Here is a 27,538-nt window from a genome sequence, read left to right as displayed (position 1 = left end):
TTATAAGGTATTTTTTTAAGTATGCTTATTGCTATCTCAGCAGAGGCACTGAGCAGTAAATTGCTTTTGATGCATTACAGACAGATTTTCTGGTTAGTTGCCATTGACATTGATGGCTTTGACGTTGGTCTAGTCTGCAGAATTAATCAGAGGACACCCAGCAGCTGTTACTTGGTAATTTTTTCAGTCTGACCTGGTCCTCTTCTGGAGAGACACCCATTAATTATGAGTTTATCCAGCAGCAGCGTTCTAAATCCCTCACGCTCTTCCGTCATGACAGATGTTGCTTGTTCTTCAGGCCTTGTCTGGCAAAGACTTGAGCACCTGGCCTAGGAAGCTCTCATGGATATAGAACACTCCTTTCTAGCTGCTGTAAGGCCTGCAATAAATATGTAATATTCCTCAAAAGCACTTGCCTTCTTTGGGCTGTTGCGTGTGCATTAGAGCTACAGCTGTCTGTTACCATGCTCATCTGCTATTCAGGAAAAAGTCAGCAAGATGAGGAGCACAGCTCTAGTAGAGGAGTTTCTTCATTAATTTTGTTAGCAACTCTGTAAGAGTTAAGTAAAACTGACCTTTGAGAAATATTTTTTTGAGTTATACATGAGATATATTCAGTTCTGGTCTAAACAGTAAAACTTTTTTTTTCCCCAGAAATTCTAGGATGTGTTAGAGAAGATCTCTGTCCTCATCAAGAAATTTCCTTTAAACTGCTCACCTATTCACCCTTTCCTTCCCCATGCCTCAGGTTGATCCCATTGTTCTTCCATAAGTTATAGCTTCTGTATAGAATTTGCTTTTTCAGGGGCTGAAGAACTGATGTGGGATTTCTTCTGAGATAGCTTCTCGAGTAAAGTCATTCGTTTCAGTATTTGATGTTTTCCTAGTTCCAGGTATCTGCCCAATATGGAGTAGTAACCTTGGCTGTGAAAGTTTAGCTGTTTTCATCTGCAATAGTTACAAAATATAAGGTAAGGTACAAAGTGGAAGAGAAGATGCAAAGAAGTACGTCAAAATTTGGAGCAGACCTCAGGTGTTGGTCACTTAGAGGTGGTCTTAGAACTTTTCAGGAAGAATGAGCTGGTTGGACCAAAGCCAGATAATTAATACGAGACAATGCAACTGACTGTACAGCACTTCTAATCAGCATTCAAAATTATTTTGCACAGCAATAAAACTTGCAAGACAACTGGGTTTTGAAGGGGTCACAATGCAATTGTATGGAAATATAATATATAATATAATATATAATTTAAAGGTGATTCCCCTATTAAAATGACCTACTTTAGTAATCTGAATCCTGTATGCAGTACAGCAGTAACACTAGATATGTTGTTGCTTTGGTCAAATCAGAGTAAAAGACAGATTGCTGGATTAAAACAGCCCTGTCTGATGGTTTTAAAAATAGAACAAAACATCCTGTTTTATTTTCTGAGTTAAAGCACATCTGAAAAGTCTATCTGTATCTGCTAGAGTAGCTAATTCCAAGTGCTGGTGAGAAGAACCTGGGTAAAGTCTGCAGTTATAGTCTCCCTATGAGATTCAGAGTTTCAGTTGCATTTATAAACTTTTTTAAAAAAGTCTTTGGCAATTTAATAGAGTGAAAAATTATACCTTTGGTTTTCTTGCAGTGCTGCTGTTTTTATGCTTATATTCCATTTTGCATTTCTCTGGAAGTTGCTGATCCTGTCGAATCGAGACCTTCAGTTTAGAAAACTGAGAGGCTTGTGCATGATTGAAGGTTTTCACTCGTGGTGATGGATTAAGTGGTCAGCTTCACTTTTCTGCTGGAGGCTGTTGCCTCCGGAGCAGGAATGACAGGCTGGCACTCAGGAATAGGCACAGGTTTCAGTCTGGCACACTGTGGATGTGCCCTATTGTTTCTGTAAGTGGATGTGCCCTATTGGTGGATGTGCCCTATTGTTTCTGTAAGTGCTGCTTACAGTTTTAGGAGAAGGTAGTGATTGGCAACAGAAAGACTAAATCCATCTTTACCGTGAAGTTACAATGAGCAGGAGTTGGGCGGTCTAGCAATACCAATTACTCTACCTCTTCAGCAGAGAGGACAGATTTGGCACAGTTTTCAAGTGACAACTCTAACCAGTTTTGAGAGATTTTGAGTGACTACAACCTTAAATTGAAGTTCCTTAAATGAACGTGATACAGCAATAACTTCACAAAACTGCAGGGGGAAGCAGATGACTGCTAGTAGGTGGCTTACAACTAGAAGTGGTATTTGAAGGTGTAAAATATATTCCTTATCTGTTTAAATTGCTTGCTTCCACAGACCCTTTGAACCCCAGTAATTTTAAATGACTGCTGCTGGATGCCGATATGTAAGGGTTTACGAGCTGCAGATGTGCATTGTCACCCTGTATAAATATCATGGGAGAGGAGAAAGTATGCTTGCTGCTCTTCATGAAACTGGAGCCAGGAACAGTTCCATTGCAAAGTTAAATCAATTAATCAAATAAAATTCATAGGAACAGCCAGAGGAAGCGTGCTAGAAAGCATTACAAACTGTGGGTATTCAACCTCCAGCTCTCACCAGCTATATTTAGGGATTTCATTGCCAGCACTGTTATTATATTGGTTCCTTCTGAAGTAAACAGCAAAAATGTGTAGGTTGCTCTCTCCCTAATACTTGAATAATGCTTTAATTTATTTAACTGAGCTTTTTGGCAGAGAAGCTGAAGCTAAAGGACTGTATTTGATGATGGTCTGTTCTTTTTTGTTCTTTTTTTTTTTTTGAGTTGTTGTACTTTATTGTCAGAAGACCAAGCTGTCTTCTCTCTTTACTTCAGATCAGGCCTTAATTCTCTGCACCTCTTGCTTGCCAGGCAGGTTTAGGTTACGATCCTAATTTCTTCAGAATACGGATGATCGTAATTCAGCATCCAAATCTGTGAACCTTTATAATCAGATCATTTAAGAACTATGTTTTTAGTTAAATACAGTTATTTTTCCTTGTGGTTAAAAAAGAAAATGTACATCAAAAATTAATGCCTGCACTTGGAATTTGTCATCTTAGAATTTGCAAAAAGCAATACCAAAGGTTTCACATCTTTTGAATTGCAGAGCATCTTAAGGGAGTGTAAGTTGGGGAAGTTGTGACTGATGCCGTGCTCATATGTGAGCAGCCTATGGGAATGTAGTGGGTCAAGATCTTTGTTCCTGAAGCAGAGCATTCAAGGAGTTCAGTCTGACCGACTTCCCTCACCAAGGAACGGGTAGCCTGCCCTGCAGCTACTTAAATCTTTTGCTGAAAAATGAGTGGGTCGGGACACGGAAATGACATCATGCAAAATTTGTCCCAAGGACAAGTCACTTGCAATCTGTTCCTCTCTGGGCTGATATGATCACAGTAAACTGATGACCAGTCCATCAAAGCTGGAAATGCAGCATACTGAGTGAAGAGGTTATATTTTCTAAAGGTGCTTTATTTCTTTAATTCTGGATTTGAATAGAAGATTCCAACAGCATTAATTTGAGCAGCACACACTCCAAGAATCCATTCAAATTAAATGTAAATTAATCCAGAATAGTTATCTTTCTGCTGCTTTTGTATTGTGACTTTCTGTTAAAGAAATGCATACATATGCAGGAACACATTATGTATTTCTCTCACAAATACATTGTGTGCTTTAGAGGCTAGTGCATTTAGGCTGTGACTTCTAATATGTATGCTTTGACATCCTGTGCATTTGCTTTTAGGGGATGATAGTCAGCTACTACGTCTCGCCAATGGGTCACGCTCCCAGTGCAAATACAGAACGATGCATGAGGTACTCTGCAGACTTCACCTTTTTTGAAAACACAGTGAAAACTTGTACAGTCTGGAAGCTAAGTAACAGCCTGAAACATGTAATACAGGAATATGAAGATGTTGGTGAAGCTGCAGCAGAAATGCTGGTTTTGAAGCAGGACTGCATTGCTTGCATAGCTGCTTTCCAGGGAGCTGAGTAAGCTGCAAAGCCAAATAAGGTTTTCTTGCCAGAGCTGCTGAGACACGCTTAGACAACACCTTTTCTGGGCAAATAGTCAAAGTGACTGCGAGACACTTGCTGACATTTGTATGGCTGTAACAGTTCTGTGGCTAATGGTCCCCTGCCCTTCCAGTTTGTGAAGCTGGATTTGCGAGCAAGAGGAGATATCAAAGAAGAGGCTTTCAGGCAAGGAGAGTTGAATGAATCTGCTTCCCAGTGTGACAGCCCTTAAACTCCTCAATTGCTCAGGACTTCTGTTTGCCTGTGTTTCCCCAGCAAATGTGGCCATACCTTGGTCGTCTGTGCTGTTGAGACTCCAGTTCACAATCTTCTTGACTGTCTGAGAAGGAATCCCATGATTCAAAACTTTTTTTTAATTCCTATTTTTAAGCTTAGTCTCTTGAAGCCTCCTTGCTTCAAAGCAGTTCTTAGAATTGAATACTTGACTGGGATAAACATAAACTCTTTTGTAGTATTTTTAATAAAATGAAAGAAAGTCATAGAATCATAGAATATTCCAAGTTAGAAGGGACCCGTAAGGATCGTCTAGTCCAACTGATAATTATCTAAGTGATAATGCAGGTAAAGCTTTTCATCCAGTATCCCTTGATTTTTAGGGTTTCTGCATCAGGAGTACCACAACCATGCTGTAGTTCTCATAGGAAAAATTCTTCTGTTACATTGCACGCAACCCGACCTTATGCAACAGTGAATCAGTTAATAGCACTTAAAGGCCAGTTCTAAATAGGTCATGAGCAATGAAGTCAGTAGGGCTGGTGTTTCAAGCGTTTCTTATCTTGGATGAGGATTGTCTTTGTAGATCTCTCAGCTTTTCCAGTAAGATCATCATCTCCAAACCTGCTCTGTGCTGTTCACTGGTGTGAAAATGACCTCTGTTGTGCAAATTTCCACTCAATGTGCATTCAGGATGTTTTAAAAATGTGTTTCTGTGGAGAGACAAATGAGTGCGTAGCAGTGACCTTGCTGGAGTGGTTCTGTCGAGCATTTCCCAAGTTTGGGTGCAGATTTCAAATGTAGCTGTGTATTCCCTGTGCTGAGCAGCCAAGTCCCACATATATACGAAGAACGTGCGCTTTTAATGCAGTTGGTGCTGTAAGTGCTCAGATTCGTTCCTATGCTCATAGTCAGAAAGCACTGACTGGCTCGGGTGTGCTGGTGCAAGTGACGTTGTGGAAGGACCAGCGTAGGTCTGGCATTGCACCCGGGAGGAAAGCAGATTGCTAAGTAGTGATGTGTGTTTTGTCCACTAGTGTTGTGCGAGGAGCAATGAGTATTAGAGAATGTTTTAATAGGAGATGGGGGAAAAAAATTACTGATCTAATCACGTATCAAAAGGGTCAGATGAGATTTTAGTGTGTAGTTGTGCTTGTGACCACCGAGTGCCACTTCTCTCAAGCCTAGCTTTCGGAGCACTGTGATCTGTTATTACAAAGATGGTAACAGTGGTCAAGTGAATTACTTTCCAAAAGCAATAAAAGTAAGAGGAGAGAACCTCTGATTTTGTATTGTTTGTCAGTTACTTGGCATAGCTGTGAGATGGTGCAGTGCTCCATGGTGCTATATTTAGCTGTTTCCAAGGAGATGTTCTGTGCGATATTGATAATTGCATTAATCCTTGATTTACAGAATCTGCAGGAAAGGAAACTGTTCCTTTTCCTAGTGTTGGCTTTTTAATTGCTCAGTGATCTGTGATTTATAGCCACCTTCATTTAAGTCCTTTGTGCATGCATGTTTTGGGGGCAAAGTCAGCGGTCAAATTAGTTTTTTTAACCGTAGAAATGACTCATGAACGTGAGCATTGCTGCTTGTTGATATTGTCTGTCTTACAGTGCTTTGTTTTTACTTCTGTGAGGTACGTCTGCATGTCGAAGGCTTCCTTTGTAAGAGATGGCTTATGACATCCTGTATTTTCAGTGTCAGAGGCTAAGAGCATTCATGTCAACTTTGCTTGTGCCAAGAGTACGGTTAAGATATTCATGGATGAGAACACAACTCTGCTTAGCGTGTGCAATTTTCACTGTGTAGCAGAACAATCTTCCTGTCTCAGGCTCTGATGGCTTATTCACTTTGCATAAGAAATCTTTCAGGGCACTATTATCCATGGACCTGCTTCTGATTCAGTAAGCTCAACATGCTTTGTACATCTCTGGAGGTAACTGAATTTCTGAGGTAGAATTACTTCAAACAAAAGGTTTTTTTTGAGACTTTACATCTAAAATGCATGCTACATAGTTGAGCTACACTGAATTCAGTTGAATTGGAAAGGAATTAAGAAGCAAGCAAACAACTAAAAAGCTAGCATACTAGTTTAAACCATATAATTCACTATGAATGCTCTTTGTGCATAGTGTTGTTAATGAACTAGAGCTTTTTAACTGCCTCATTGGTATACTCCAGTATTTTATGGATCTATAAAGCATATCATGCCACAGTAAATGCAAGCAAGTGATCTTGGTACTAGTTAAAATTCTTCAGGTTATATTCTATTCTGATTTCCATTCATAGCTTATCTGGAACTACAGCTGACCTACTTGTTCATTTCAATTAAATATTTTGAGACATTGTCTCTTCTTTTGTAGAAAAGAAGAAAGGAGAGCACAACCCTGAAGGAGAAAGGAAATGAGCAGTTCAAGAAAGGAGGTGTGTTGATAATCTTTTAATATCATGTGCAAGTTAGAGAATCTCGAATTAATACTTCACCATTATGGTGATATTGCAGAAAACCTGTAGGAAGATCTCGTACCTATCATTGTTCAAAGTTATCATCTATATCATTTTTTCACCCAGCTCTAGGGAACAGAAAGAGAGAGACTTCCTTAAGAGTTAAGTTTAAATCACAAAAACTTGGATTGCTAAAGCAGGTTTCTCATGAAAGCTGTGTTTAAATCCAAGAACATGATACAGAATTGATTGCCTTCCAAGTGCCAGGGTTTTTTCTCCTAATCAAAAAAGGCTTCCACCAGATTGAGTTCTGCTAATGCAATTGCTTAGAATTGATGGAGGCTCAGTGGCTCAATAACTCTCATAGCTTTGTACCTTTGTATGTTTCTTTGTATCCACTGGCCCTTTTCTTTCTTTGTACATTGTGTACATCTCTATATATACACTATATATGGTGTGTGTATATATACATGCAAGCATCTCTATGCATATATGTGTATATCTTTATATATGTAGAGATATACACATATATCCATATATATGCATAGATATATAGATACATATTTTTAAAAAATCTAGAGGTGTGCAAACTTCTAGCTTACACTGGAACTCGATATGTTGTAAACATAGTTAATCTGTAACAATAGGTCTGCAGTAAATAACAATACCAATGATTTTAGTTAAAGCACATGAAGGGAGAAGGGATTTTGACCCCTACCATTCATGTAATGTTCCGATGGTTAGAGGATTTTCAAAGAAACAAGGAAATGTACATTAATGCTTCCCTCAGTCAACAGGGTTACACAAATGAGTAACTTCTGCTTCCCAGAAGCATATCCTGATAACCAGACAGTGGTCTTCCTGCTGGAGGTCTCTAAGAGAGCGAGATTGCTGGGGAATGGTTTACCAATTCAGGCAAGTGTCAGAGCAGGCAGGAAGGAGCTGCTGGGGCTGTGGAAGTAGCAAGCCTGTAATATTGGCTCAGTCGTCGTTTGAGATCTTATCCATAGCCTTTTCCTGAAAAATTCTTTGGCAGATGTGTTCAGTGTGCCTGTGCTGCTGATGCCTGTCAAACTGATCAGGAATGAACGACCTTTTAAGCACCTGTATGGTCGCTGGCTAACATGCAAAAAGAATTGCTCTGCTTTGAGGAGAATGCATTTGTCAGCTGGCAGGGCATTGTTCAGGGTCACTATAGGGCCTTTTTGTTCTTTGACTCTACCATTATTGGAAAACAACTTAATAATCTCATGTGCTTTATCACTGGTCTGTGCTTTAGATCAGACATGAAGATGGACGACCTTCAGGTGCCAATTGATAGGTTTGTGGTGACTGACCTTTAAGTCAATCGTTGAGGATACTCTGACAAATGAGATATTTCCCTAGCTGCTGTGAGCAGGTATTGGTGCAATAACATGTCCCAGCACATGTTTCCTTTCAGATCAAGGATACATTTCAGCTGAAAAGATTCAACCCCTAAGGCTGGTGGTACCCTCTGAACAAAAAGGATGAAACAGATTCGGGTGTGAGAATTATATGCACTACATGCTGCAGTAGTTACGCTGAGCACAGGAACACTTTTCTGCTTCTGTGAGGGTGCTGATTTTAAAAAATAATTGGTTGTCATTGATACAAGTAGTAGTCAGTAGTGTACTTTGTCAGAAAGCAGCTACTGATTCTGACCACTGCTTTAAATACCGCACCATATATTGAGAAAGGTTTCCAAAGAAATTCTAGCCATATGATTCATTGACCATACTGGCATTTGAAATAAATGATCTGTGGTTTTTTGTTGTTTCTTTTCCCTATTGCATCTGCAGACTATGGAGAGGCAGAAGACTCATATACGAAGGCTTTGCGGATTTGTCCAGCCTGCTTCCAGAAAGATAGGGCTGTTTTGTTTTCAAACAGAGCTGCTGCAAAAATGAAGCAGGTGAATATCTTTGTTTTATGAAATGACGATTATTGTTTATATGTCAAATGAAATTATGAAGTCATTAGGGATGCATAAAGGAGGGGAAAGGAATTAAACTGTTTGCAGGCTTTGTTGCTTGTACATTCTCTTGTGCTCCCAGTAGAAATGCTGGTACACTTGATTTTACTGAGGATTAATTCAAAACTGAAAGTTGCAATTGGAGCAGCTGTTCAAAGTTGCTTTGCTGTATTATATTTAAAACAGATTGTTTTTTCATTTTCTTTCAAATAAATTCAAAGTTCATGTGGAACAGGTATGTTCAAGTGTGTTTAATGTATACAGACCCATGTATTAGATTGTCTAGAAGTGTAACTAGGTAGTATTTGTTTTTAAATCAGGTTTTTTATCCAGGTTTTTAAAACCTGGATAGTCAGACTTGTCTTCATATAATTGGTTCAGATGCTTTCAGGCATAAGTAGGGCTTCCTATGACTTAATTAATACAGTTAGCGTGCTTCCTTCACAGTTATTATATAGCAGCATGGACCCTATGTAATAGGGCACTGTCCCGAGAGAATGGCTACAGCTGTCTCTTATTTATTTTCTATTCTGTGTCCAGGGACAGATGCCCACATGCTTCCAGAATCTGAAATGTACTGTAAGCACAATGGAAAGCCAACAATTTAACTTATAAGCTAATAATTGATTTTAAAGAATTGAGGATCTCATCTTTACATATAAGTTGCCGGACTGCCATGTAACAGGAGGAGTGAGAGGAGAACCTTTATGCGTGTTTGATCTCATACAGTTGTATTAGTATACAGCTAGTATGTGTATTTCATACAGCTCACACATTCTACTAGTTGACCACAACAGGAGCTAGGAGGACCTATCAACAAGCATTCAGTAATATTTCTCTGGCTCACAGGCATTGTGTGTCTAAATTTAGTTGTCTGAGACACTTTTATGGCTTTTCTATCATGCTTATTATCATACTTTCAAAACTGTCTCTTCAGGCTATAAGCTATAAACATGGTGCTAAATTACCTCTTCTTTCTAAATAAGTGAAAATAAGAATTGAAGAGAAATTACTCCCTTATTTTTGCTTTGGTTTTTATATTATTATGGAAAAATAGCATAGTAGCTCCTATCCTTATTTTATCCTCCTGCAAAGTGAACTTCCTTGTGGTTTTCCTCCAGTATTGATGCAGATGCAGCTCTGTCTGTAAGTGTACTGTGCAGCCATATTTAGGTGTAAATAAATTCTTGCTCAGCTAGAATTCACTCTTGGGATACTGAATTGAACAGGCAAGGAAAAAATGAAATTCTGTAATAGCAGATGTTGGAACCTTCCAAATATGAAAGCTGAAACCTGAAAAAGCTCCTCATAATCCAGATGTTAGCTAGGAAACTAATCCAATATTTCCCAAATGAGCACAGGATAATAAAAACTGTGCACAAACTACTGTATCACCTGTATAGATAGTAGAACCTCACAGACCCAAACCTTACACTGAAAATAGATTCACATTATTAATAACTTCCCCCATTAAGTATTTTTTCTTTTAAACTTGCATCACCCATTTGCTTCGCACTACCATAAAAGCTCGTCAGGCATTCTTCTGTGAGGCAGCTTCCGTTTAATGGAGAAGAAAATAGTTCCTGGGGTATAGAAATGCAGGAACTACCCTTATGAAAACTACTGTGTCAATCAACAATACAGGCACAGAACAGCCAGCCTTTTTCTTGGTGTTTTTTTTTTCTTGAAGCCTTTTTAGTTTAGATGAAAACAGGATCTCTGTCTCGGCATTCTTGCCTTTTTTTTTTGTATCATTATAAGCAGATTGCCTGACTCATCCTCTAACTGTGGTTGTCTGGGCACACTAAAATCTTGTCCCTACCACTCCTGGCAGTCTCAGCTTCCTCTGCAAGGGACAATGCCTATATTAGTGCTAAAGGCAGTATCTGCTTTCCAAATGTCTTTGCTCTTACAGACAGGAATTTATCTGGGAGTCCTGGGAACTGTCTATTCCAACCCCTTAATTAATTGACAAATGTAGGAAAGCTGTAGCTCGGTTAAGCCAAGGCCTGCAGATGTGACTCAGCCTTTTGATGGTCGCTTGCTGCAGGCTGTTCAGTGCAGACTGATTAGTGGGGCAGCCGTGCAATCTGAACACTGGCAGCCTTCAGAGAGAGGAAGCTAATCGCTGGTAAAGGGCTTTAAATCAGAAGCAATGGTATGAAAAGCCTTGATTACGTGAATGTACCCATTCCTTGGAATGCCAGACAAACCTTTTTGCTTGCAATTGTAAGCAAGCTGTTTCCCAAGAAATATAACGTACATATAACAATGTTGTTCTCTGTTCTAGGACAAGACAGAAGCTGCCCTAAGTGACTGCAGCAAAGGTATGACTTTTGTTTCCTGTGCATCACTCTTGTGCCAGATCTTTCATGGATAAATTAAGCCAGTTAGTGCTTTACCACAGAGCTGTAATTTTGGGCATTTTTATATAAAGAATTTATAGAAAGGTTATAGTGAAAGACACCTGAATCTAAAACTATTTATTTTGTAAAATGTCTGTTGAACTTACTGCCTGTAATAATTTACTTTCTGTTCTCCTGTGGCAATAAGACTGCTGTTGGTACTTTTTCCAAAAAAAAAGGAAGTATTTTAAGGAAGCTGTTTCCTTATACCTACTATTTCAAACGTAACTGCTATTCCCACCAAATCTTGGTTTAATTTGAGATTCCAAAGAAGTGTGGGGCCTCACAGAATTAAAAGCACTATCAAGTCCCTTTTATGCAAGGCTCTTGCTTGGTCACAAGGGATTATGCTCTCTTGTTTTTGTCCTGCATAGTTTTATCTTTGCAACTTCTTGTAAAATCATTTCAGCTGTGTATTGCTTTATTGCTTCTACCCACTCACCCATGCTCAAATACTTTTTAAACTCCCCATGACAGCTGGGGAAAAGTGTCCAAATTACCAACCAAAAAACTAATCCAATGGCTGAATGCCAGTGGCACTTGTACAGTAAATTTCAGTTTGTATGTTCTAAAAGGAATCTTGAAGGTAACAAAATCTAGCTGACCTCTGTTACTGTTGGGTTTTGCCTTGTTTTGGTGGTGGTGCATTTTGAAAAATACTTCTGATAATTTCTTGGTGGCTAAAAGGGAGCAGGTCTGTTTTGCTGCAGTGAGATTTAAACTAACCATTGCTTGATGCTGCCCAGGGATTTTTTTTACAAACTGCAACGGAACACTTAGCACACAGCCGAGCAATTCACATTAACCTGCAACTTGCTGATTGTAGTGTTGTCTTTGTCCTTCCAGAATAAATAAACTAGAATATTTACCTAATCTGGGGTTTAGTTGTCCTGAGAACAATTTTAATGGGTTAGCAATTAAAAAATGGGCAGGTTTTTGTACTTCCTTTTCCTATGATGAAAAATGGATGAAGAAATCCTTGAGAAATTACCATGCACAGGCTATTGTTAAGTTCAGTATTCAGTCCTAACTGAACCAGTAAACATGCTCACAACTGCCAAGGGAATAAGGAGAAGAAAAGATTTAATTCAGTGTGAATGCCTCAGTGGTGACTTGTAGAGCTGGTATAACCTTTTGTGGCTTCCCAACACAATTTTAACTGTTTGATTTTTAGAGATATTCAGAAGAACACCAGTAGTTGTTCTGGAGTTTGTCTCAACTTGCACTGAGATAAGCAAGGAAATGCTTGGTCTCCCTACTACATATACCTTTAGGTACATTAACTTTAGGTGTAATCTAATAATATAGACTTATTTTTCAGTTTTTGCATATATAATGTTATGGATTCTTCATGTTTCTGAAGTGCCACATGATTTCTAATGCACAAATAGAGCTTGCTTCTATATAGTGATACTTCATTTAATGTCTGTGATCTACGGTCAATTGCATTAGACCTTTATAGGTGGGTGTAAAGGGTGCCTCTCTAAATTATGATTTATCTCTTAAACCATGACTCTGATTCTAAGCTGCATTATAAAACATCTATTAACATTAAGACTTTAATACAGGCTTAAGAATTCATTTGAGGGGGTATAGAAATGTTTGAAGTAAAATACTGTGTTTTGTTCTTGTTTTCCAGCAGTGGAATTAGATCCTAACTATATTAGAGCTTTGCTGAGGAGAGCAGAACTATATGAAAAAACAGAAAAACTAGATGAAGCTCTGGAGGATTATAAAGCAATCCTAGAAAAAGACCCATCAGTTCATCAGGCCAGAGAAGCTTGCATGGTAAGCCTTTTTAGTGTACTTTGGCACGACTTTAAAACAAGGTCTTTCTTTTCCTAGTCTAAATATTCAACGCTGTTTATGCAAGCTGCTTCATACACAGTGGTGATAACTTTGAGTCTAAAAGCGTACTGTTTCTTTCCTCTGTCTATACATAAGAAAGATTACACGAAATGCCATGACTTCAATGACAAGGCTCAGGTCCCTGAAGCATGGTCCTCTTTTAACCTTTATAAAATGAGTGGAAGTAAATATATGTTCTGTAAGCATATAACTACATCTTTACCTGTTGAATAACCTACCCCATGTCCCCCACAATACATGTGTGCATGCGCGGTCACCTCCCACACAATTTATCAATGAATATATTACGATTCTTCTAGTTTGATTCTCTACCAGGAATATCTTGGAACTGTTTAAATGCATTAACTTTTTTCAAACGAAGTTATTTTAATACATGCATTTTCAAATACAGCATTCTGATAAATTTCTACTAAACATTGAAATTTTGCTTGATTTTTAATTGTACTTATACATGCACTAGAAAAGGTTGTTTAGGTCAGAACCTGTACAGTGCTGACTGTGTTAGTGAGCCACTGCTGCATTTTAGTAGCCATCACTTCAGTAAGGATCAGCAATTTGGAAATCAGAATACAAGTACCCCATAATACAGTTCTTGCTAGGTATTTAATTAGTGGGAGTCAATTTTTCTTTTTGTAGAATTACTTTTCTGATTAGTGAATTTGTAGTTGAATAAAATAGATACTTTTTGATGACTTGATTAAGAGAATGATGGAGACAAGATCTGTCTGAATTATGTGACTGAAGTCTGCTATTAATTTTCAAGAACTTAGTCTTTCATGTGAAGAAGGTGGCACTTCGTAGTTGCAAACAGCACTCTTTTCTGATTAAATTACTTTTTTGTTCCCAAATACATGAGTTCTGCAGCTTAGTACTGTGCTCCAGTGTCCGTTTTCAATCGACATTACAAATACTTCTGTATTAAAGGCTTCTTGAAGAAACATTGTCATATTTCTAGAAGTATATTTTAAAAAATAAAGTTACCTTGGACTTTAGGATATGGCAGCTTGGATGAAAAAGGTAAATCTCTAGAACATCTTGAAATTCTAGTCTATCATGTAAATAATCCCTACTCAGTGGGGATTTAAAGTTATTGCTGCAGCCTGCTCATTTGAGGTTTCAAATAATTTTGTGTAAAATACAAGCAGGAAGGGATTTTTCTAGTGATACTTAGTATGTTAATGCTTGCTGTGGAAAACAGCTGTGAATTTGACAAGTTCAAAGGGTCTTTCTGCAAGAGTTGGTATAGCAAGAAGGGCAATTTGTTTTTGTGTGCAAAGCTCTCTGTATATACTACTTGCCATTCTTAATTTTGAAAAGAGGTAGGAAGGCTGTGTTGAAATGTGGTAGGTATGCAGCTAGACAGCATGTGGTTCTGGAGGAACATCCTAATGGAAGGTAGCTGCTATCAAACGTACAGTAGCGGTCATTTTATGTCAAAGTGGGAGCCTCAGGTCACCGTGGGTGAATAGCTTGCAAGCACCAGAGAGCCTGGAAAGAGCTGACCATCTTCCGCAGTAAAAACAACTGAACTATCTTTTACTTCCCTTTTAAGATAAATAGATGCAATTTTAAAACATAATGCACAATTGAGCGCTCAAATCCATATGACAGTACTTGACTTCTTCTAATAGCTTGTTAAATTTTCAGAGGGCATCATTATTTTAAGTTCAGCTTCATGTCAGTGAACATGCAACCTATTCTGCCCCCTAAAATTAAAATAAAGTTTAAAAAAAAAAATACAAAATTATCTCTAAAACCACTTTGTGGTGTTAATGCAGAAATATATTTGCAAGGTTTGTTTAATTATTTTAATTTCCATGTGGGTAAATTATTAGTAGTGATTTCTGTTTTATTTTTTAATTTCTCTCCCCCTTGTCCCCCCCCTCATATGGTGTTGTACTGACATAATAGAAACTGCTTTAATAGCATATTAGACAAGAAGGCTTGCCTGAAATTACTTCCTTTGGGACTGGATCAATTGCACTTATGGCAGAAAAATATTCTGCTTAACCGTGTAACTCTTGTTAGTGTCAAGGGTAAGAACAGATAAACCCATGAACTGCCAGCTGCTTTAAAAGCTGTCCAGTCGCTTTCCTTGTGTTAGCGCTGATACAAGTTCATGATGGACCCTACATGGATGGCTGGTTATTTTTCTACATATAATATGCCAGAAGGAAAACCATCTATCTACAAGGAAAGAAAAGCCAGCAACCAATAACCCCCAGAGTGAATAGGTTTATATCGCCATGGCTTTCTGCTATCAGATGCAGACTCAGATCTACTGCAATTACTAGTGAGAAGGAAAGAAGATGTGGTCAAGGCAGTGCAGGAATTGGGGCCATCACTTCTGGCAGCACCCAGTGACAAGGTCAGTTTACCGTACTGTGAAACAACCCCCTGATGCTTGTTGCATGCACGGCAATGGTTTAATAAATGACGAGCTTGTCAAACATCATTACTGCATGGACAGTGAATGCGATGCATCCATCATAGTCTAGAAAAGATTATTTGTGTTGGCCTCATTTATAGTCTCCTAGCTGAGACTGTGGCTTATTTGATCCAGGAATTCAGCCAAGGAGTCTGCTGACGTTTGTAAAGGAAACGATGGGATTTAGTTTTTGTAGCTTGTAGCCTTTTAGCATTAGCCTAGATCCAAAAAGAGGCCTAGCATAATCTAGTCAGTTGTTTGGTAAAGTAGCCTTTGGTGCATTTCAGCAGCACGCTCACAAAGAGTGACTGTGAAGATTAGACAACTTGTTATGAACCACCAGTCAGGACTCCACAGATTAAGACTTGGGAACACTGTCAGTAGTTGGTTCGAAGTGTGAAGAATTTTAAATACTTATATTTTGGCTGATCGGAACCCCCTAAAAGTATAGGTACCGTCTCTTATGTCTCTTGCAAAACCACAATCTTCCTTAAGTGAGTTTGCCTCTAATAATCTCATAAAAGTGCCAGCGCTCAGTTACCACTGGAGATTTGTTTGAGGAAAGGATCATAAAAAATGCTGCTGTTCGTTCTGGCCATCTTTCAGGAATGTTTTAGAATGATCAGTAATTCTTAATTTTTGTAGCTAGGAAGTACAAGCGTTGACTGTTACACATGCCTTTTGCTCCTTGACCGCCTTTTACTAGGCAGAGACTTTAGGCTCACATGTGGTGCAGAACACTTTGTACAAAACGCCCTCAATTTACGCTGCAGTGGGATGTAGGGCATTCTGCTCTGAGTTGATTCCATTCTTTGTCAAGTTTCAGAGCAGAAGCAGTCTTATGAGATTGAGGCTTAAATCTCACCTCTTGAAAATTTTTTAATGAAATACTGACAAAGTTAGTCCTACACTTCTAAAAAATATCCATAATATCTAAATTTTATAACAAAAAACAATTCCAGACTCCACGTATGTAGTTAGCATATCTGTAATACGCAGGGGGACTAAGAGGCTCTGCTTTGTTGTAATGTAAAGTGCAGTGCTCTTTGCAGAAATAGTGCAGCACTTCTGTGCCCCCACTGGTAATGAAAACGATGCATCAAGAGAATCTGCAAATTAGCCTCATTCAGTGTTAGAGCCGATCTTCTCCCCGTGTGTAGAAAATATTTCACATGCTGCTTTAGGGAATGTCATAATCTTATTAAATGATCTTTACTGTGTATTTAGTTCTTTTTTTATAGTTCTTTGATTCCTGATTTGTTAGCTGCTCTAAAATTTCAGTACTGTTTGTATTTCAGGAGTACAGCGCTAGTGTTTTGATTTTAAAGCCCCCTGTTACACACTTCAGTTACTTTTGACATCCTCAATGTCAAATTAAACAGTTGGAAAATATAGTGTTTTGTGGTCAAATAATCCCTATTGATCCTTTCCTGGAAAGTGTTTAATTATGTGGTATCAATCTTCAGGTTTTGTTTTAGCAGGTGCATAACAGTGTTGGGTGAATTTTAGCTTCAGCACAGTTTCTGAGGGACTGGCAGACCAGATAAACTTATTTACCAAAAGAAGCTGTACTTTGAGATAAGTATCGTAGACACCAGATAAAATAGCTGTTTATGGATACCTTTCTATAGATAGATAGCCTTGCAGGTATGTTTCTGGCGTGAGAAATGCTGAGTCAGTGGACTAAGACTATTCAGACCGACAAAACATGGAACATGTATTCCATATCAAGTTATTTGTGTCTTTATTTCCTGCTAAAGCACGATCTCCAAATGTGAGAGAGACTCTACGTATATCAAAGTGATCCAAGACTTAGCAAATGTCACAGCCACAGTGCAACCGAATTTGGAGCCTGGGGATATTCACACATGTCTTAATGCAGGCAGCTTGGGTCCTGATCTGCACCCAACTTAACTCCCTCTGGGTCAGCAGGAGTCAGATGAGGTCTGACTGGGCTAATTAGATCTGGTGATACTGGGCCTGGTCTGGTTTCAGACTTATCCATCTGTGTGTATGTGCATTGTACTCCTTAGTGTTCATTTTTCAGTTTTTATGGGGTATACCACCTCTCTTCCCCATCAGTGTAGAAAATGAATGTATTTACCTGTGTTCATCAGTGTATATACTGCTTTGAACAAGAATAGTCAGACAGTCTTGGCAGCACATGTTATTTTTGTTTTTTTTTTTCCTTCCAGAGGAGAACACCTTATTTCTCTGTAGCAGTGATATCAGAATGACAAACCTGTGATGCTCTGTGAGGACTGGAGCTATAAAATACAGGAAGGAACAAGATTAGGAAATTAAATTCTTTAACTATGTTCAGAAGCCAATTATCACAAGCAAGATGTATAAGGAGTGAATTGCACACCTGTTACCATGGTTTGCGACAGTAATTAATTTACTGATAGCACCATTAGAGCAAGTCTGTCTTATCTGCAGTGACCTCCACGAGAAGAGACAGCATAGTTATGCATGTAACTGCATTCTGACCTGCCAGGATTGTATAGTAATAAGTATGGTATAAAAAGTTGAAATAGTTGCTTCTGAAAATATGAAAAAGAGGTATAAAAAGTAACGCTCATTCACAATATATTTTGTTTTAATATAATATTTAACTTATGAACAGTAAATACATGTATTTACTTAATTGTAGTAAATATAAAATTATAATTCTAAATGGTGATTACAATCATTGAGTAAAACACTGGTACTGTATAAAATGGAAGATGAGTCACAGTTGGTTTAGGTGTAAATGGGGATCTCAAATCATTGGAATACATAGAATACGGTGCAGTTATGTAATGCTCATTAGAAACATGAGAAGCTTTTATCTATGATGGTGCACAGATCTTAACTTCGTCAGTTTTGAGGAGAGGGAAAAAAAAACACAAAATCAATGAACTGTTCCTTGGACTAGTACCTTGCTCAGGATGAACTTGTTGGGAGTTCCCTACCCATTTGTAATACTCTCTCCTCATTAGAAGTATGCCAACATTGCATAACAAAGTGCTGCTTATTAAACTACATCCTGAAATTCAGTGATCTTCTGATAAAATATTTGTATGTAGATCTTCATGTTTTTGTTATGGATTCACCTGAAGCGGCGTGCCAGTGAGAGCAGACATCATAGATGTTATTCTGTGTTTGATTAATTCCTCTGACCTCTCTTAAACATATTTAATGCATGCAGCAGAGGAAATAGGGCTAAAATGTATATTAATTATAAATCTCTTAAATTCAGTAACTTTTCAGTTAAAATACCAGGCAAACAGATCAGATTTGTTTTTCAGTAGTAAAAATTCATGCCTGTATGAAACTTGCACTTGCAAGTTATGACTTGCTGCTTATATGAATTGATGTCACAGAATGAATGACAGGTTTCCAAAATAAGATAAGTGTTGGTTTGACATAAGGATTTTTTTAAAGCTGTAAACTGTATATCCTTGGTATGTGTATGAAAATTACATAAGCTTAAACTACAGTATTATTGAAAGCGTGGATCTGATTCCAGTTTTTTCTTCCTCTCCACAGCGATTACCTAGACAAATTGAAGAACGGAATGAAAAATTAAAGAAAGAAATGTTAGGTAAGTAGCATATACATGTAACTTGCATAATAATCATTGTAGTCTACTAGGAAAATAAAAATTTGTGACTAGAATCTCTAATATAAAATTTAAAGAAGGTAAGTTTTAAAGGAAATACTTGTGTTAAACAAAATTCACGATTTCTTCCTAGTTCTCCATTGCTTAGTTCTACTAACAGTAAGTTCTAGCCAAATAATTTTCCCCTACAGAAAAGGCTATTAGTTAAATTTAAAAACAAAAATATTCAAGACCTTCTAAAACAACATGTAAAAGCAGGGGGAAATGGTTTGAAACAGACCAATTGCACTGTCCTTTCTTTCTGCAAGTAAACATTTAAAGGAGGCATTCCCATGAATGGGTTAAAACAGGTTTTTCACTAAACTGTACATAAAAAAAGTCAACCAGCTGTAATAACTGAGCATGTTTGATCTTGTGTCTGAAGAAATAAATTTGGTTCTTTTTGTAGCACTTTCCACCTATAGACCTCCAAGTCTTCATGTTTATCCTGGTTTATATACCGTGTTTCAGCTTTGTTTGTGTTAAGGCTGGATTAGGCCTACCCTAGTGTTACAGACAGGCCTCTGGCCTTGCTGAGATAAAAGTGGATTTCCTATCTACATAGCTCATTATATTTTGACTTTTACAATTTATACTAAACGATACTGTTGACTGAACTTCTTTGTGGAAAAGAGAATGTGATTTAATATAAGCCATTTGAATGTGTGGGCCTCCAGCGTTGTGTTGTGTGGTATCACTATCGCTTGGATAGCACGGTAACTGGACTGCTCTATTTCAGAAGAGTAACTACTTCAGTAAAATCACCCAAGCATGATTGGTTTTCCTGTATAATACTAATTTGCATAAAGCACTTCCTAGCATAACTCAGAGTTATAATTAAACTAATAATTTTAGGGTGACCCCCTTTCCCTCCCCCCCCCCCCAAAAAAAAAAAGACTGCTGCCAACACTGTCTATTGCCTCCTAGTTAGAAGGATGTGTTAAGTTCTTATAGGTTCAAAACAGTGCAGAAGCTACTCTGACAGTCTGTTGCTTTTTAAAATGAGTTTCTATTTTTATCTTTTCATTTGTGCTGTTTAGAAAATCCACACAAAAGAGCAAGGACAAATGACAGTGTAAGATAAAAAAGAGAAACTGTCTGTACCTGACCTGTTTCAGAAATGGCTGTCAACGGTTACGTGTTTACTCATTCTAGGTGTGACAAGTAGATGAAATGCATTTTTTAAGATGAGTAGGCTTTGTGAGTTTGGGATAGTGTTTTGTTATTCTGTGGAGAATCAGGTTAAACAAACTCAGTTTGTCTTGCATACAATAGCATTAATTCCTAAAATACTTGGGAAGAAGAGACTCTTTCAAGAGCTTCTGTTGTAGTTGATATTTTCCTTTAATATTTGCTTCTTGCTGTGCAGGGAGTCTGGTTTGCTCTTGTTTTGTATCTGTCTTGACCTATTAAATTTAAATAAAGCTGCAGTAAGGCTTTCTAGAGCTGCTGTGCATCACATTTTGTTTCTATCATTGTGCTTAGGTGAAGTTATAAATAAATAAGGTTAAGTGTGGTAGTGGTATAAATGAGTGAAAAATGCAGAAAACCTTCAGAAGGATTATGACTATTTGTAGGGCGGGGATGGTTTTCAACAGAGTAGTAAGAAAACAGCTTCTGAAGAATTCTCCCTTTGTAACATCCTTAATGCTTGAAGGGCCTAACGAATCAGAAGGGCCTGCACTGACACAGTAAATCCAGCATTACAAACTGTCATTACAAACCTAATTCTACACTGGTAATTTTTGTCTAGATTTCAGACTAGATGTGAAATTACTTAAGTGTTAATCCAGTAGCAGTTAGGATTTGGGAACTGGACTGGCCTTTTGGGAACCAGTTCAGGCTGTGTATATTGGGATTCCAGAGATGGCAATCCCTTCTTGGTGATGTTAAATATGCGAAAGGGGATGTTCTGATGTTTACTGGTGGAAACAGCCAGGAAAAGCCACACTAAGAGTGGGTTTGTATAGCATATAACCCTATTTTCACTGACAAACTCTGTGTGACAGGATTCACATAAATCGTCACATTTGTTATAATTACATGGTGTAATTTGGGCATTTATTCTTGGCACTGGTCGTGATCACTAGTGTGTCATAAATTGGGGATATTTTTCTGTAATACATTCTCTTAACAGAAAACTTGAAATTAAATTTTGAATATGGGCAAGAACGAGACTCTTTTTTTGTTATTAAATGCCCTATATCTTGTATTTAACAGAGGCAGCAGTGATGTCATGGATCTACTGATGCAGGCCTGGGAAGGAGATACTTCTCAGGGTTTTTAAAATGCTGCTGCTCTATGTGAGGTTAAATAAAAACCCGACAACTGAAAAAGGGTTGGGGGGGCGAAGTGGGAGGTCTAGGAATATAAGATGACAAACTTGATGCAGCATGGTCGTTAAGGCATTTCTTTGGATTCTTCTTGTTGCATTTGTTTTAAGGTGCTTCAACTATTTTTCAAGAACTTCATTAATGCTCTTTGCCCATTGAATACTGTCAGAACAGACAATTGCTTGCTGTAATCCATTAGGGGATTATTGGTTAAACAGTAGCAGGTGCACAAGGATTCATTCAGCTGCTTGCTCACAGGAGAGCCAGCTGTGGTGTCTAGGTTTTACCCCAGATTTTGTGATTTCCAGGAGCAAGTCAGATCATCCAAATAGTTCCAGGGTCGGCCTGGTCCAGGAGCACTAGCACTAAAGTTAAATTAATGATTGACAACATATTCTAGAAAGGATGTCACACTTCATCATGCTTTGGCTCCTTTTGAAGTTTGGATATTGCCTTGAATTCCTGTTTTAGTCAGTGAATCAGTCAGTAACATTGTTTTTTCTAGGTCTTTATTCTTTCAACTGAAAGGAAGCGCTTGTACACCTACCCAGCTGAGTAATGCCATGAAAACTGGAGCTGTGTATAAACTAAAATACACACATACATATATGTATGTATACTAAAAAAAAAGTGGAGTGTATATTCCTCCTTCCCCAAGAGTTTCCTTTTTTCCAGTGCTATGGCTCATTACCACGTAGTTTGTCAGAAGCTGAAACCACTTCACAAGTGATTATATGTAAATAAATCAGGGTACACATCCTTGGCTGGATCTTCTTTTCCAGTCTAGCTAGCTATGAATTCTTGCGTGTAAATGGTAGCACATGTGATTAATGAAATTCTTGTTGTTAGAAAAAGCATGGTTTACTGTCTAGTTCAGTAGGTAAAGCAAAAGCTGCTTGCACAAGCAAAGCAAGGAATCCGTTCACCACTTCCAGTCAGCAGGCAGGTGCTCAGCCACTGCCAGGAAAGCAGGGCTCAGCATGCGTAATCTTTTTTTGGGAAGACAAATGCCATCACTCCCAATGTCTCCCCTTCCTCCGTCTTTATTCCAGCTTTTATTGCTGAGCATGATGTCCTGTGGTGTGGAATATCCCTCTGGGCAGCCTGGGCCAGCTGTCCTGGTCCTGTCCCCTCCCAGCTTCCTTGCGCACCCCCACCCTCCTTGCTGGCGCACGAGGAGCTGAAAAGCCCTTGGCTCTGTGTAACATGGCTCTGCAACAACTAAAACATTGGTGTGTTATCAGTATTTCCATCAAAAATCTAAAACAGCGTCGTGTGAGCCTCTACGAGAAAAATTAACTATTCCAGCCAAAACCTAGACTAGATGCTCTCTAAAGGTCCCTACCAACCCAAGCCGTTCTGCAGTTCTTTCCCTTTATGCTTTCATAACATGAGCATCCTCTGTTTCAGTCACTACCCAGGATTAGAACACATACTAACCATTTCCTGTGTTGTTTTTTTAGTTTCTCTTCAGATTTTAAAACAAAAGATCTCTAGCTGTTTGTGCAACGAGCTAGTCTTGTTTAGACTGAAATTATTGTGATAACTAGGACCAGCAGCTGTGGGGAGAGGGTGTGAGGTGAGAGGAGGCTTGGACCTGTTTCAGCAAAGTTTAACAGCTTGTGATCTGTGGTGGTGATGCAATTTTCTGCATAGCCGTAGGAAAGCCAGGTATATTGGATATAAAAAAATTGGGATGGAACATGCCAATCTGTGTAACCCATTTTATACAAATAATGCATCAAACCTGATCAGCTTTCAGCTTAAGTTATAAAATGAGTGAGTTCCAGACAATAATGTACCTGTGATTAATGGAAAGGCCTATCAGAGCACATTACCTGGACTTTTTGATCAATAAGCTTTTTCCAACTACTTAAGGTTAGTGAAAATGTTTATTAGGCTTAATGCCTGAAGAATGAGTTTCTTCTTTGATACTGAAGGGTATAGTGTATTTGACACTAAGCTGCTGAAGCCCAGTACTGTGTGTAGGGAGAACATGAGGTCACTTAAATAATTCAAACCAGAACTGATACGCAATTACTGTGGGTTCAGTCCTTCCCTTATTAGTTAGGGAAGGGAAGATGACTTGTCCTGATTATTTCAATTACTTCATAAATGTTGGTAATGCAAAAAGTTATACAAAGATGAGACCTTCCCACAGAACTTATTTAAAACAAAATATATATGGCTTTTCAGCTTCCAAACAACACATTTAACACTAGGAACTATATTCAAAGAATTGCCAGGAAGACTCAACAGCAGTCAATTCTGGCTGTTACATCAGGAATAAATGGTGAGAAATCTTTTGTGCATCTGCCTTTTGCAGTAGGACATTAAATTTCAGTTTAGGTGAATCACAGACTTCTGAGCCCTAAATTGACTTTTACTAGTTAGTTTTCCTGTAATCTCTGAATATTGTTTTGCTGAATAAATTTGACATGCTGGAGTTCCAGGTGAGAAGTAGACATACGCTCTTTAAAACACAAAGAACAAGGTCTATGGAAATAGTGTCTCAGGAGAGAGTGACCCTGCTCCAGGACAAGTGAGTGTTCAACTGCTGAGAACTCTTTGCAGCTGAGTCACAGCTCCACAGGCTTTTTTGTCTCCTGCAAGCACAGTCTCTCTTTTAAGAGAACTTGTCTTTGGGGGAAAGGGGAGGTTGGACTTAACTACAGATCTAAATTTTGGGATGAAAGGAGAGTGGGGGAGGAGGAAATGGTGCTTTCCTACAATGATGGGTTTATGTGCTTCAAGCAGCAGGAACAGTGCTTGGGGCTTGAGTTCCCGGAAAAGGCAAGGCTTTCTTCTACTTTATTAACAATTCAATAAATGTGTCTGCACCAAAAGGCATTGCAGTATGTGGGTTTAAGTGATAGGCTGGTGACCTCTAACTGTATTGTTTAATACTCAGTCACAGCTTGCGTGAGACAAAGAATAAAGGATTAAATATATCATATAATCTTTAGCTTCTCCCAAAGAACTGGCCTGGCTACAAGTAAGAATGCCAAGGCGGTTGTTCTGTGTTTATTGGCTCTGGTATGACCGGAAAAGAGCCATCATACTCACTCCAATTAGAAAAGGCCTTTCAGTGTTTCCTGAAACAGGCAAACTTGTCTGCCTGCTCCTGAGCCAGCTGCAGTGCTGGGATAACTTGTAAACTGTTTACAACTGGCTGTAGGAATGCCAGACTATGCCAAATTCTTCCATCAGTAGACAAAGACACATCTCACCCCAAAACGTGGAGCTAAGTAATGACCAAGTGTTTGTCTAAAAGTACAATAGCAACTATTCATCCCCATCCTAGAGATGCTATGAACATCTGTAGAGCTTTATAACCAAAGTGCTTTTAGGATGCAGTGTAGAATTATGAACTTGACTTAGAAATTTATACCAAACAGTATAGCAATAAATAAATAAACAGTAGAAGGAAGCTAATCCTAGCTGAGATGCCCACTGGAGTAACCTTGGCCAGATCACTCAGTCACCTCATCTGTTAGGCCAAACAGGAGAAAAAAATCAAATTGAAGAAATTGTCCCACCAACTAGCTGCTTTTGTAGACAAAGATTGCTTTTTTTTTTTCCACTGTATAGGGCCACAGAATTTCCATTTTGACTCACAGACCAATCTTGCTTTAAAATAGTTACACAAATATCCGAAAGATACCCAGTTGTGAACCAGCACTTTGATGCAAAAGCTTAATGACATTGGCATGCTTGGGAGTACTGTAGTAACAACTGTTAAGTTTCTTTATGCAGGATTGAGTTGTTCCTTAAATTAAGATGTTTACGTTTTCCCCTGGCTTCTTTTTGTATTTTCTGTGAATGTACTTAGAAAAAGTTCCCCCTGCCCCCTGTTCAGTTTTGCAGATGTTGTTAAAAAACAGTCTATTTTGGTTTATTGGGGTGGTGATTAACCTGACTTGAACAGTTGCCAAATAGCTGCCCCTTATCTCTTACATCCACTGGGTAAGTTGAGACTGATAGAGTTTCAGTTTTGAGCAGTTACAGGGCTGCAGCATCATGCTAAGGCAAATAACTTGATCCATTTGTACCACGTAAATGCTGTTTGTCTCTTTGCAAAGGACTTGTGTAGGGCTTGGCTTCTTACATTCCTGTATTTGTTCATCATTCCTACAAGAGTGGAAGGCTTTTTAAAAGGTGGTGTGTAGCCTGTGGATGCAAACCTAGGGTAGGCTTCAGCTTGTCAAAACTTCTGATTGGTTTTTGGGAAGTTAGTCTACTATTGTGCATTGAAGCCAAGAGGAAAATAATGTTCTTAGTTGGGAACCAACCGTCTTTCTCCTTTGTCGTCTTATGCCAGGGATCAGCTAGCTTGTGTTTAGCCAACATAAAGTTGCTACCTCTGCTTTTTGTTTGATTTTATGCATTTTATCTATTTGATTTATTTATTCTACAATCGATATAATTATTATTTTTTAATGGTGTCCTTTGGTTGTCCTTCTTTTACAGGTGGTAGTAAGACTCATTTTCTAGAGTCAGAAACCTTGTGTAGTATATGTTAATCGAAGCCCTTAGATTTTATTAACTATCATGCTGTCTATATATTTATCAGTGCTAATTAAATAATGGGTACTTAGAACTCCTTCCAGTGATAAGTTAGCTACAGAGAGCTGTAGTTGTGAAGGTGAGTTCATGATAATACATCAGATGACACCCTGCCAAGTTTTTGCAAGCAAAACAGTTATAAAGTTGTATGCTTCAAAGGGAACTGCTTAGTTTGCAGGTACAGGCACATTTGTATGGATTGATTTATTTTAATGTTCTTCATATCAATGTACACATCTAGAAAGGGATCCGTAGCAATTACACGTGAGCAGAGTTTGAGCTTTGGTTTTCTCTGTTTCTTCTGGTAGTCTAGGAAACTGGGCAGATATAACATACTTGAATGTTTATAGAACTGTAGCTGCACCAAAAGTGGCACGAACGGAAAAACTTGTGTCAGAAAACTGAGCATTGGCAGCTATCAAAATTATATCCAAGTGTAAGTACAGGGGAGACTGGTCTTCTTCTGTGAGCTGTTCAACTCTCCTTAGTTAGGACCTTACGACCTGAGGAAATAAAGAACTTCTGGATAGCTGTAACCCCCAAAACTGACATCATAACTGCCCCCCCTTTTTTTTTAGTTTATGTAAGAGCCTAATATTCAACTAACTAGAGAGATTTCCACAGCATTTACCTTAAGTTAGTAGATAAACTAATAGAGCTGGACTGTGTATTTGGGCATAATTCAGTGGGAGTTTTCCCTCTGCTTACTACTCACATATTTCTTTTTCATTGTAGGCAAACTGAAAGATCTTGGGAATTTGGTTCTCCGCCCCTTTGGCCTGTCAACAGAAAATTTCCAGATAAAACAAGATTCATCAACTGGTTCATATTCCATCAATTTTGTTCAAAATCCAAACAACAATAGATAACGTGAATTCATTCTAGTTCTGCTGGCTTTCAGGCTTTGTGACCGTGCTTGCACGTACCACTAAAAGGAATCAGCAGACATTCTTCACGCTATCCAAGTGAAGATAGACTCAAGCATTTTCATTTCTCTGCTTGTAAAATTATTTACAATGTGGATGTACAGAAAGTAATTTGACTTCTTAGTGATAACTATGTCCAGTGTGTGATTTTTCACTTGCAGTTTTTGGCATGTCCAACAGTCAGGTTCATTATTTTGGCCCATTCAATGCTGGCAACAACATTCTAGCAAGTAATTCAGTTGAATCAAAATGCCCGTGCACCTGTGGCTAAGAACAAAGCCTAACAGCATCTTGGGGGATTAATGCAGCTAGCAGAAGCACTTCTCCACACTCAGCAGGTGGATATGACTGACAGCATGCATAGAACCAAGCTGACCTCTTCTGTGGAATATTTTTTCTTTGTAATAAAGGCTTGGTATTTCTGTTGGTTTGCATTGTGAAGTTCTTGCTTTGTATGATTCCTTCCCATGGGGGTAGTATTGATAAAAATGCTTATAAATAGCATATTTGCAAGACATTACTTTGAGCCATTTGAGTTTTTTCTCTTGCTTATAGCAGCATCAGAGACTACCCTTACCTCAGACTTTGTTTACTTTTTATTTTGAAGATGACATGGACATTACATGCCAATATATATACACTTTGTAACAGTACCCTAAAGTTAGTGAAATTTGCTTGTCTGAGATACATTACAGCTATCCATAGTG

The 27,538-nt window shown here is 38.4% G+C and overlaps 1 protein-coding gene across 3 annotated transcripts in view; it reads left to right on the top strand.

The window, feature by feature from the left end:
* The window catches only part of TTC1 (tetratricopeptide repeat domain 1), a 33,107-nt gene extending 5,848 nt beyond the window's left edge, over positions 1–27,259 (top strand). For all 3 annotated transcript variants that reach the window (XM_048064782.2, XM_048064781.2, XM_048064783.2), the window contains exons 3-8: positions 6,587–6,647; positions 8,489–8,601; positions 10,952–10,988; positions 12,706–12,854; positions 18,895–18,949; positions 26,641–27,259. In XM_048064782.2, coding sequence (XP_047920739.1) covers positions 6,587–6,647; positions 8,489–8,601; positions 10,952–10,988; positions 12,706–12,854; positions 18,895–18,949; positions 26,641–26,774 — 549 coding nt within the window. In that variant the 3' untranslated portion in view covers positions 26,775–27,259. The remainder of the gene's footprint in view (positions 1–6,586; positions 6,648–8,488; positions 8,602–10,951; positions 10,989–12,705; positions 12,855–18,894; positions 18,950–26,640) is intronic.
* Positions 27,260–27,538: the final 279 nt, after the last annotated feature.

Source organism: Anser cygnoides, chromosome 14 (genome assembly GCF_040182565.1).
Source record: "Anser cygnoides isolate HZ-2024a breed goose chromosome 14, Taihu_goose_T2T_genome, whole genome shotgun sequence".
Taxonomy (NCBI): Eukaryota; Metazoa; Chordata; class Aves; order Anseriformes; family Anatidae; genus Anser; species Anser cygnoides.
Note: the sequence above shows the minus strand (reverse complement) of the source record. Positions and strands in the feature narration are given on the sequence as shown.